Source organism: Coturnix japonica, chromosome 1 (genome assembly GCF_001577835.2).
Source record: "Coturnix japonica isolate 7356 chromosome 1, Coturnix japonica 2.1, whole genome shotgun sequence".
In the NCBI taxonomy this organism is placed as follows: domain Eukaryota; kingdom Metazoa; phylum Chordata; class Aves; order Galliformes; family Phasianidae; genus Coturnix; species Coturnix japonica.
Window position 1 is genome coordinate 71822377 of NC_029516.1, and position 11654 is coordinate 71834030.

The window sequence follows — 11654 nt, forward strand, 5'->3', positions numbered from 1 at the left end:
AGCGTTAGATGGTGGTTGAACTTGATCGTATAAATCCTTTCTCATCTAAGTGATTCTGTAATGCTTCCCTGTGCCAAGACTGAACTAAAAATGAACACCTCGTTCTGAACATAAATAATACGTTGCACCTTTAGTACAAAGATCTCAGGACACTTTAATAAAACACAAATGAAATCATCCTGATACTCCCTGTGTAGGAAGAGTGAAATTATCTTCTTGTTTCATTGCAATTCCAATCTTGAGGTTAAATGACTCACCTATCTCATTTTTCAGACCTGGGAACAGAATCTGTGAGATAAAAGTCCCAATACAGTCTTTTTACTGAGAGGTCTTGTAACTGCTTAGTTTTGCAATCGCTAATGTACTGCTTGCTTCTTTTTCTTGATATCCACTCCTAAAAGCAGGGAGTAAGGAAAAACAAACACACCCATCCAGTCCTGTAATGAAAGCGTCATCCGTCAGCAGAGAGCAGCAGCAGGTTTAGAGCTCCTTCACAGCTTTGGGTATGCAGGTGGGCTCCAAAAAGCAGTGCTAGGCACAAGCAGCAGACAGCTGGAAGGAGAGTTCTGTGTTGTCATAAAGAGTGAGGATCCAGGGCAGACAGAACATGGTCCTGCTGTAGAAAGAGCACAGGGAAGTCAGACTGTGTTTTAGCAGGTAGGGGTTGCTGTCCTAACACGGGGGCAAGCAAGATGCAGATGGATCTTGTGCTGCTTTGCAAAGGTATGGTGAGCATGTGATGAGCTGGGATGAATCAGCTGGGCTTTGCTGCTCTGAGCAGTTGTGTGATGAGTGCAGTTGTGAACTTGTGCACAGCTTCCCACCTGCACTGCATCCAGTGCTCAAATGGCACAGGTCAGCAAACTTCAAGGCCATGTGCAATGCTATCCCATTCATAAGAGGCAAAAAGCCACATATTTGCATATCCATCACTGCTTTGTAATTCTTTGCTCTGCTAAGCATGCTAATGAGGAATAATCATTACCATCAAATGCCCAAAATCTACAAAGGGAATGACTATTTTCTCTGGGCCTATTTTGTTGCCTCGTGCTCAATTTCCCTTGCTGCCCTTCAGAACAGAGTCTTCAGACTCTGGTTTCCCTGCTTTGGAGTACCCACTGCCTTGTCTCAGCCTGGAGCCAAGGTAAGTGTTGGCTCAGTAACAATATGGAAAGAGTATAATGCATCTGTACAGACCCAGTTATTTTGCCATCTGCAAGAACTTGGGATCTACAACAGTCTTGGCAAGTGTGTGGAAAGTGTAGTGTCATGGAAAACTACCTAGGTAGTAGGAAGTTATTTATATGGGGATGCAGAAGGGTGGGCGAGACCTCTTTGCAAGGTTATCAAAACTGGAGAGAGAATGCATTGGTATAAACTACAAACTTCATCCTCAGCTCTGTGCGTCCCTGGGAGATATTGCTGTGACTTACTTGTTACCAAGAGGCAGTGGAGCTGCACAGAACTTGCCAACAATGTGTGACTCATCCTTCCTCCAAAAGCGATTCTTGGGGAGGTATTTGAGTGTCATGCTGTTTGTCTGGCAGAGGGGAGCCCTGTGGGCCAGCAGCCGTCTGCCCACCTCCTCCTGCTTAGGTCTGCAATGGAAGGGAAGAGATGTGAGGATGGGTGTTCCACCAACCTGTAGATGTAGACTGAAACACTGGAGGAGCCTGGAGCACTCATCTGAAGCCCTTGGAGTACAAAGACTCATCTGTCAAAATATAGGGCGTCACAAGAGAGTCAGCAATCGAATGTATCTTTCTTAGCCTTCTGTTCATGTTCCATCACTGTAATCAGGAGTACTTCCATATAAACATTACTGTCACGTGTTAGAAACTTTACACAACTGCATAAATCATGGGAGGAGTATGGACAGGCTCACAGAAAATAGAAGTGTTGGGAGCTAATGAACACAACTCACCTTTGGCTCTGAATGTCCCTGAAATGTGTTTAGCTAGAAATAGGGAAACTACCTTCAGGAATTGGTGCTGTATGTCTACATTGCCTTTTTTATGCTCTTCTCAAGGTATTTACTTTAGGCCACGTTGAAGGTGGAATGCATGGATAGATGAATTTTTGCCTGTCCTTATGCTCTTTGCCAGGTAACATGAGCTGAGGAAAGCCAGAGCTGCTAATTGCCGGAGCCTGGTGGCAGGCTGTGTGCCCTGAAGTGATGCTGCCCATTCACTGCTGGGACTGACGTTTTGTCAAAGCCTTACGCTGCCTTTGGGTGCATGTAGGACTCTGGCTAACCAGAACTATGTTTTCATGGGTATGGGGGATGATGCCATGTTACATAACATGGTGCATAAGCAACACCAGTGCAGCAGGGAGATACATCATGTAGAAAGCTCTGTACTCTGTCAGCCCCGTGGCAGCTGTCAGCCTTGAGGACTCATCTCCTGGGAACGCAGTGAGCAGCAAGTGTAGGGTAATGGCATCTGGACTTCTACTTGTGCAACCTATTGTATGGAACCTGCTTTAGGTGGGGTTTGGATCTGATCATCTCCTGAGGTTCCTTCCAACCCCTGTGAATCGATTCTTCAGAGGGCACTTAAGTGCAGCACAGCTGCTGTCTTCCAGGTCAAGGGTGTCCCTGGGTAGCTGTAACCCTTCTGTCTCACTAAAACCGGAGGGTACAGTAAAGCCTTGGGATTGCCTGGCTGTCTCGCTTCCCAGGCAAATTTCTCTCCTGGGTTCACGTGCCTCCTGCTGCACACATGACTAACACTGTCTGACAGCTGCAAAAGGAAGCGCTGCATGTCTTCTTGAACAAACTGTGGGTCCTGATTTGACCTGCGTGTTGCTATTTCCTCCTTCCCACACCTTTTAGAAGGCAGATCTGGCTTCTGAGATTTCAGGGCTGCTTGAATCTGCCTTTGCTTCACTATGGGGTTGGACAGATGTGAGTTCCATCAGGTTGGAGTATGAATTCCAAATTGCAGTGTTAGTCTGGAAATCCATAATCAAGCAGCCGTGTCATGCTGAACACCCTCCAGGGGGCCTCCCCCTCCCCAGTTCTCACCTATCTGACTGTGCAGGGATGTACCTGTTTTCTTTCTGCAACTGCTGTCATCAACTGAGCATCAACAGAAATGTTTGATCCAAGCCCATCAGTCTAGAACCTCCAGTGGATGGGGTCTTGCTGTAGCCAGCTCCGTCTGGCGCAGTAGGATTAATAACTGAGAGTGATTTAAATCAGCACCAGGCATGGGCATGGTGTAAAATAGGAATCATAACAGTACAAAGGGGATCCCAGAGTACATCTCTTGGTTTGTGTAACTGTGGACTTTGTCAGAGTCACCAAGTAGTAGTAGCACATACCTGATTCTTGAAAGCATTTAAGGTAAACTTGTAGGAGCTTAAGAAAGACTGTGGTTCATCACACAGTGGCTGCACTTAGGGAGATGTTCCATCCTTGTGCCTTTCCTGGACTGGGGAAAACATCCTTACACATGGAACTGGGAAAAAAGCAAGCCAGAAGCATGCACTGTAACTCACATGGTGATCTTTGTCGTGTCCTTGGTGCTGTTGCTGAAGAAAGTTATTTCAATGCTGGTGATTGCGTTTCTTTTCTTCTCCAAGCGGAACTCAACGAGGCTGTGGTGAACTGAGCAAGAGGTAAAGTACGTGGGAGTGAGGGCAGGTGCTGTGCGTTAGACCTACCCTGCCTAACAAACTAACTTTTCTTCTTCGCCACTTACCACAGAATGGTGCTGAAGAACTGGTCATTAAATAAGCGTTCACTTCCATAGGCAGCCTTCTCATGTTGACAACTGCCTGCTCCAGCAGGCCTGTGGGAGGAAACAGAGCCATGGGAGAGAAAGCCATGAAGGACCCAGGACAGAAACAGAATTGGTTCCAATTCACCTTCACTCCCAACTTCACTGTCTTGGAGGACAGACCCTTTTTTTTATACTAGAGCAAGCAGAGGTTTGTGGCATCTGTTTGACAGGTTAACAGGCCCTATAAAATCTCCTCTGACTACTGTAGCTAACCATCAGCATTGACCTCTTAGTGGCTTTGTGCAAATGGAAGCCCACACAAGGTATTAGGACAAAGGACACCTAAGGAGCTGGGAGATAAGTAGTAAGTAAGAGTAAGTAGTCTGTACAAGATTGAGACTTTGGGGTTGGGCTAAAACTTCCATCTGCTTCTCTAAACAGGACGCTTTTAGAGTGAGTTGCCCATTTGCTAGGCAAGAGATTGTGGAGGATGTCTTTTATTAAGAGCCCTGTGAAATGTTTAATGATCAGAGATGTTCAAGACACCGGTGTTCTACCTTGGATAATATATGAGCATCAGGCTTCTCTACGGAAGTTTGAAAATGATACAGTTTCTCCCTATCCCCAGATAGCTCCCATTCAGATCCTGCTTGGAAAAATCTCAACCATGTCCTGTGCGTTTCGCTGGCACTCATCAAGAATGTATTGTCCCCTTCTCCATGAAGGTCTCACGCTGATACCGTACCTATTCTGGGACAGGACAATAGGAAGGGATCACCACAGTCCACGCAATGTCCATTCAAAAAATCCTGATGACTCGTGCAAGGGAACGCCACGATGGGACAGGAATGTTTCAAGGCACTGACATAGAGATGTACTGCCCTCATGTGATCGCAGATCAGATACTTGTAGCCTGCAGGAAGAAATGCATGCAGAGAAAAGCAGCTGTCAGCCTTTCAGCTGGTTTTGGCTTTTCTGACGGTTCCTAAGGAACAAAAAGTCAAGGAATAAAGATTCTGCAGCCACTTCCTCTCTGCAAAATAATGTTTTGTAAACACCTCTGTGATCTCACCACAACAGAAGGCACACAGAAACCTAGAGTATTCTCACCTGAAGAGATGAATCGGGGGCATCCTGGCTGATCTTTGCCTCCATTGACAAAATAATCGATGTGGCCTACAGGGATCCGGATCCCAAAATCTGAAAGTAGATGGAATGCAACTTTATTCCTATGCTTGGCTCTACTACTTTCTCACAGTGGCACCTTTCTGTTGTCACGTGAGCAAAAGCAAAGCAAGGTTTCATTGCAAGTGGTAAAAAGCACACGGAGCTTGTTCTGCAGGAACTCACTCTGCTGTAGCAGGGTTATGGAAGAAATACGTGCTGGAAGATTGCCCCGTGTCTACAACACTAAAGCTCCCACCTGTTGTTGTGATGTGCTCTGGGGTGTGGATGCTTGCCAGTGCATTCATCTCTGAAGCCTATCTAATCGGGGAACATCCTCAGACTGGACCGGAACTTGTGGTCAGCTGGCATATATGGAACAATGACCTGCTTGCTTCTTAGCAATAATGATGGCAGGACAAACAGACACGGTGGGCTGAAGAGGAAAGAAGCCAGCTTACTGTCAGCATCGGTATGAATGGCTTCCACAAAGAGGGCATCCCCAGGGTCCAGGCGTTCTTCCGGGCTGGCTCTGGTGTACTTAGGGCCTGCGGGATCCAGGCCTGCAACAAAATCAAACACCTGAACAACAAACACTCCTCAGACCCTCTCTTTCTTATTTCTGGACCAGTAATTTTATTTAAATTCAAATCTGTAGCACCTTTCCTAATTATGCTGTTATCTGTAGTAGTGCTACAGTCTGAGCAATGTCACTGGAGATCTCGAGCTTGGTGATGAATTCAGCACTGTAGGTGTTAATCAACCTAAGCTTTACAAAGGTTCAGTACTGCCAAACAGTCTTAAAACAGAAATACTTCTGAGCCTTCTCCCCATAAATAAAACCAAGTTCTCAAGCAGCCGCTGATGTTTTTGCCTGAAACTTGCTCCTGGAGCAAATTCTGAGGAGCCAGAGTAATACTGCAGATTTTTCTTTGGCAATAGCAAGGAACAGGTTAAAGATCACGTTTTTATTCTGGCTGATGTTTATTCTGTTCACTTTGCTTTGGAAAATAGCCTCGCAAGACCTTTTTCACTCCCCAGGCACCAACAACAGTTTAAGAAGCAGTTCTGCTCCTTGTAACACTGCCTCAGAGCTGGCCACTTTAATTGCCTTTTGGACTAAGTCCCATTAATTCTCTATGGAGAAGGTGCTATCAACAAAATACAAGCTGACGTGTTTGAATTTGTGTGTGGAAGCAGGGAGGAGGAGAAGGGAAAGAAGTTATTTCCTTCCTACCTAAAAATGAAGGCTATCAGAGAGATAAGGGGCCAGAAGAATGTACTGCTTTTTTTTGTCATCCATGTTCTTTTGCCTTGTCTCATGCAAAAAGCTGAGAGGTTCCCTGCTCACTTATACAGAGCAAGTTCATGTTAAAGGCTTTAGCATAGAATAAGAAGTGTTATTCAGTACACCTTAAGCTTCTTCCTGAGGAGGGAGAAATGAATTAGATACATAGACCTACAGAGCATTTATTACGTTTGAACAGCGTAAGGCAAAGGTCTCTGACTGAAGTTAAATGTTATGTTTTCTTGGGAAGGAGTCTGCTTCTACTCATCTGAAAATGAAGCTGATGAGAACATGCTGGTCTCTTCTGTGTATGCATTCTTTTGAATAGAAAGGATTGTCAGGATCTTTTGAAGCTAGGAAGAAGCCCCAAAGCTTGGATTGATTAAGCCTACATACTTAAAAGACTACTATGTATGATACCCCTTCCCTGACATTTAATTCGCTTCACTGAATAAGACGTCAGGATCCAAGTCTCAGTTTTACCTGTTATCCGTCCCAGCTGACCATCATGGAAGTGCCCAACCAGTCCCCCAACATGTGCACCAAGGCTCACACCGATAATGTGAATGGATGTTGCAGAGACTCCCAGGGCCTGCAGATGATCATACAAATATGTATTTCTATGGAGGAAAGCTGAAATAACCAGAAACTCCATTACCCTTCTCATGTGGGATTGCTTTTGAGGTATACAGTGAAGAACAAACTAGATGTGGGAATGATGGCTACTGCCCTTTCTGCTTTCCAGAGTCTTTCTTTTGGACCATGGGACCGAGATGAAAAATGCTGCCTTTGAAATATGTGAGGTTACATCCTGCAGCAGTACTGAGGCTTATGAGAAACCAGAAGTAGCCTTCTGTGGTGTAAACAGGAGAGACTGGACAAAAACTGCTTAAGTAGCTGGACTACAGCTTAGCACAAACACAGGACAGATGCAGAGGACCAGAGTGGCCCAGTAATTTGTTCACTCTGTGACCAAATCAGTAATGAGGGGTGACAGACCTCTCTCCTTCCAGCCCTATCTCTATCCTCCTGATTTCACAGCTGCTCCAGGAGTGTGAGTGCACACTCTGGCGCATACCCATGATCTCCCACACTGTACAGTCAGGGTCTAATGGTGCAAATGCTACACAGAGTTTATTCATGGCTGGTAAATGCAAAGATATACCATCCTCACTGCATAAGTGTTGTTCAGCTGTGCTGTACATGAGCTTACCAGGAGCTTGCTGATGAAGTGTGAGATGAAGAGGGCCAGCTGTGTGACGTTTTCCACTGCAGAGTAATAGGCTCCTGTAGAACCATGAACCCAGTCCACTGCAATCACATTTACCTGACTTATGTGCAGTATTGCACGGACAAGCCCTTCAATCCAGGAGGGTTTTGTACCCAATGCCCTAAGGAGTAATGAGAAACAAATATGTTAGGTGTTTCCTAAAGGAGGGCGCGTGACAAAATATTGTTCACTGATGATGGAGCTTCATATATCTCAGAGTAGACTGTCAGGCAGCTGCCAAAAAGTTGTCCTGGTGCCAGACACATATACCTGGCATGTCATTGCAGCAGTGTAGTAACAAACACTGTCCAGAATGGGTTGATTCAGAAAGGTACCAACCAAGAAAAACATTTGTAGGGCTCGGGCTGAAATCTTGGTCTTGCTATGGTGTTCCTGTTAGCCACCTGTATGGGAAACCGTTGATCACAGCCTGAACCTTTGATTAACCATCTGAGGCAAGTGATGGGTCAGCTGTGGGAGCACAGGTGAAGGTAATTCAGCTGTGCTCTCGGAAGGGGTGGAGCTTGATTCTACCTCTCCTAGATCCCATTTAAGGGCTGACCACCACTAAAGTAGCATCTTTCTGGAGATTGCTCCTGTGTGGAGTTTTTGTGGTGAGCCTCAACATTGGTGAGCATCCATCTCAACTGAAAGCCTCAGCACTGGTGAGTCTTTCCTTAGATACCCTCTGGCTATCTATTTACTCTGTAATTACAACTATACCCTTGTATTATTCCAACTATACAGTGGGGAAGAGGTTAAGTAGAGAAGGGTGGATTTCTGGGGATTGTTCCTGTGTGGAGTTTTGCAGCAAGCCTTGGCATCAGCAATTATCTATCCTTACCATGAGCCTCGATGTTGGTAAGCATTTGTTATCTTCTTTCCTATGTAACCTCTGGTTATCTGTTGACTTTACAATTGTACAATTACAACAGTACACCACCATAGAGCCCACATGGAAAGAGCAAACTGACCAGGAACATCTGGCCCTGTTCTGCTGCCAACCAGCAAGAAGTCCTGGGTCAAATCACACAGTCTGTCACTGCTACATTGGGAAAATGAGGAGGCTCTGTACTATCCACTTCCCCTATTACCACCTGGGACAGGGGTGTGCTGTGTTGTGTGAGGGCAACTGCTTATTTTCTGGAAAGACCTCACAACCTCAGATTTGTTCTGGATAATTTAGGAAAGGCTCCTCCAGGAATGTAAAACAGCCAGTAGTCCAGCTGAAGTGCCTCTACACCAATGTTTGCAGCATGTCTCTCATGTCCCTGAACCTTGAGGTGGGGGTAGGAGCAGCAATACCCTCCTACTGTAAAAGAAGAGCAAATCTGAGGCCACCTGATAAGGCTGAATGTATACAAGTCTATGGGGCCAGATGATATGTATTCTAAGGTCCTGAAGGAGCTGACTGATGTGGTTGCCAAGTCACTCTCCATCATACTTGAAAAATCATGGCTGTCAGGCAAAGTGTCTGGTAACTGTAAAAAGGGAAATGTCACTCCCATTTTTAAGAAAGGAAGAAAGTAAGAGCCAGGGAACTACAGGGCAGTAAGCTTCACATCTGTGCCTGGGAAGATCATGGAGCAGATCTTCCTGGAAGAGATGTTAAGGCACACATGAGATGAGGAGGTGATCCAAGACAGCCAGTATGGCTTCACTAAGGACAGATCATACCTGACCTTTTATGAAGGAGAGACAGCATTGGTGGACAAAGAAAGGGCATCTGATACCACCTATCTGGACTTCTGCAAGTCTTTTGACATAGTCCCACACCACATCCTTACCTCAAAATTGGAGAGACACAGATTTGAAGGGTGAACTATTCAGTGGCTCTGTCCCACCTACTGCCTCACAGGCAGTTCCAGGTATGGTTTGACACTGAGCACACCGGGCTCTTCTCTTAGCAGGTGTTTCAAATGTAGTCACCACTGGGGAGAGTCTGATTGTCAGATGGGCAGGGGATTTCCATGCCAGCCCAATGCAGGGCCTGGGAATGCCATTTGTTTAGTTAATTAATATAATTTTCACCATAATGCTCTCTTTCTCTTACCTGAACCCATGGATTATTATCTTCGTTTCCAGACTGCTATTGAAGCTGGAGTTCTTGATGCCATCATCAGCCAAAATTAGCTCCCCACAGTTAGGGCTGGAGGAGGTGAATAGAAGAAACCGGACATTAAGCTTACTGCCATGTAGGAAATTTGCCGTCTGGAAATCAGCACAACGATGCCCTGAGGTTCTGTTTATGTTCCCTGCAATGAGAGGGAGCGAGAAGAATATTTGGCCTGTGCCTGTATGGTGGAAGAAAAAGCTCATTTTAATTCACTAGGAATTTGGCTTCTATTAATAAAGAGCAAAAGGCTAGAACATAGATTAAAATCAGCCTATTCTGGCAAACAAGTATTGCCTGAAGAAGCTGTTCTGCCCTTTGATGGAATTGGAGCATTGACTGGGGAAGAAAACTGTGGATGTCTGTTTTACTGAGAATTGTTTTACTGAGAAGTGAATTAAAACAAAACAAAAAAAATCCATCAAACCCATAACTAGTATAAAACTGTGCAAATTTAGGCTATAAGTCAAGGAGAGACCTATATAGCAGACCTACGTGGTGTGTATGGCTAGCCAGTAGAACAGGTAATAGATATTTTACAGCAGTGACATGGAGTGTGGCATAAGAGTAAACAGAAAAAAACAAACAAAAACCCCCAAGATTCGGTACTCGGATCTCCCCATGTAGGATGCAGCCATCCTTTACTGTTGTCTTTTCTGGTCTTTCTGTGAACCAGAGAGAAATGGGAAAGACTTTCTCTGGCAGCTGTTCAGAATAACTGCTGCTCATGAACTAGCTTTACTTAAAGGGTATGCTTAGCAAAAGCAGAGCACATTGGAAATGGCATCAGGGGAGGAGGATTGTGAGTTAAAAAAAGAAAAAGATCCCAATTAAAGCAAGAAGTTGAGGTATTACATCTATTTATTTTCCCTCATCTACTGCAGATTAGACTTGCCCAGCTTTCAAATTGGGAGTTGCCAATGCCAGAGTTCAAGTAGTCTCTTTTCCACCTCCCTACACACAGCACAATTCTGGAATGCTTTTTTATATCATGTTAGTGAAGTAAAATCACTGAGACAGATGGGATAAGAAAGGACTTTTCCTGTGCTGGCCATTCTCCTGATGTCTAACTGGATTACAGCAAAGACCTCTTGAAACACAGGTATGCTGGGGAGAATTTAAGTCAAATCCTTTTGTGTAAAGCCCTCAATCCCTTGCCATGCATTCATGTCTTTTCTTACCTGCTTGTGCTGAGCTAAGCAGCAAGATGCCAGCAAGGACAAAGAAGGGCTTCCTCTTCAGAACTTCAACCATCTTCCTGCTAGTCCACCACAAGTATGAGGATTGTACACAGAATAACAACGGTGGTGGGTTGTACCTTCTGCTTGGCTTGGTCAATGATCAACCAGGCTCGGCTCTTTTGGGAAAACGAATGTGGGCATTCTCCTCTGCTCTTGTTTGATGATTAGTCAAAGTCTGTGTCAGCAGAGGCTTCACTGGTATTTTGGTTAAAATAGATGTTGACACCCCTTTCCTTCCTACTTTCTTTTCCTGAAGGCAAGAGAAGTAGCTGCAGGGTTTCGTAATATGTTTGTGCCGGGAAGGCTCCTAGCAGAACCTTGCATCTAAATATTTTCCTATTGCATCACTGTCTTTCTTTTTGGTGCATGTTGGCCTTCCTTGCAGGAGAACAGGCAGCTTTGCCTTTGACTGTTTTAAGTGGCAAGAAGCAAAAGAGAAAGTTAATTCCCTCCCCAGGGGGAATTTACTCTACAGCTGCTTTACTTGAAGAACAAAATGAAGAAACTGATTTGGCTTGACTGGAAAGATGACCAAAAGCCTTTCCAAAAGCACCAGGCACAATTAACTGGCAGTAACAGTCATTTCCTTACCCCAGCTTCCTCTGGCCAAGGGTACTAGGGAAGAGCGCCTGTTTTAGGTAGAGCTTTTTTTTCCCAGCTCAGGTGAATTGTGACACTGCACAACTCAAGCTAATTTGAGATTGCAACAGAGCCCAGCCCACTCCTTTGTCATTACATCCATAAATGCACTGATCTGATTCACTTCTTAATGAAGAAAAAGGAAATAAGGTTCTATAATCCTACCAATAAGCTGTGCCATTTCATGCAAGCCTTTCTGCACCACTATGTG

General features: G+C 45.0%; 1 protein-coding gene across 2 annotated transcripts; it reads right to left on the reverse strand.

The window, feature by feature from the left end:
* Positions 1-129: 129 nt before the first annotated feature.
* PLA1A (phospholipase A1 member A) lies at positions 130-11007 on the reverse strand. 2 transcript variants are annotated; one of them, XM_032447350.1, is made up of 11 exons: positions 10745-11007; positions 9504-9744; positions 7394-7571; positions 6664-6772; positions 5354-5455; positions 4839-4928; positions 4474-4641; positions 3708-3797; positions 3505-3613; positions 1434-1598; positions 130-616 (listed from the first exon to the last, which is right to left on the reverse strand). In XM_032447350.1, the coding sequence occupies exons 1-11, from the start codon at positions 10815-10817 to the stop codon at positions 532-534; spliced, it is 1410 nt and encodes a 469-aa protein (XP_032303241.1). In that variant the 5' UTR covers positions 10818-11007; the 3' UTR covers positions 130-531. The 2 variants fall into 2 exon arrangements, with proteins under 2 accessions (XP_032303241.1, XP_015730357.1); XM_015874871.2 differs by having other exon boundaries at positions 9504-9705; positions 10745-11005.
* Between the last annotated feature and the right edge of the window lie 647 nt (positions 11008-11654).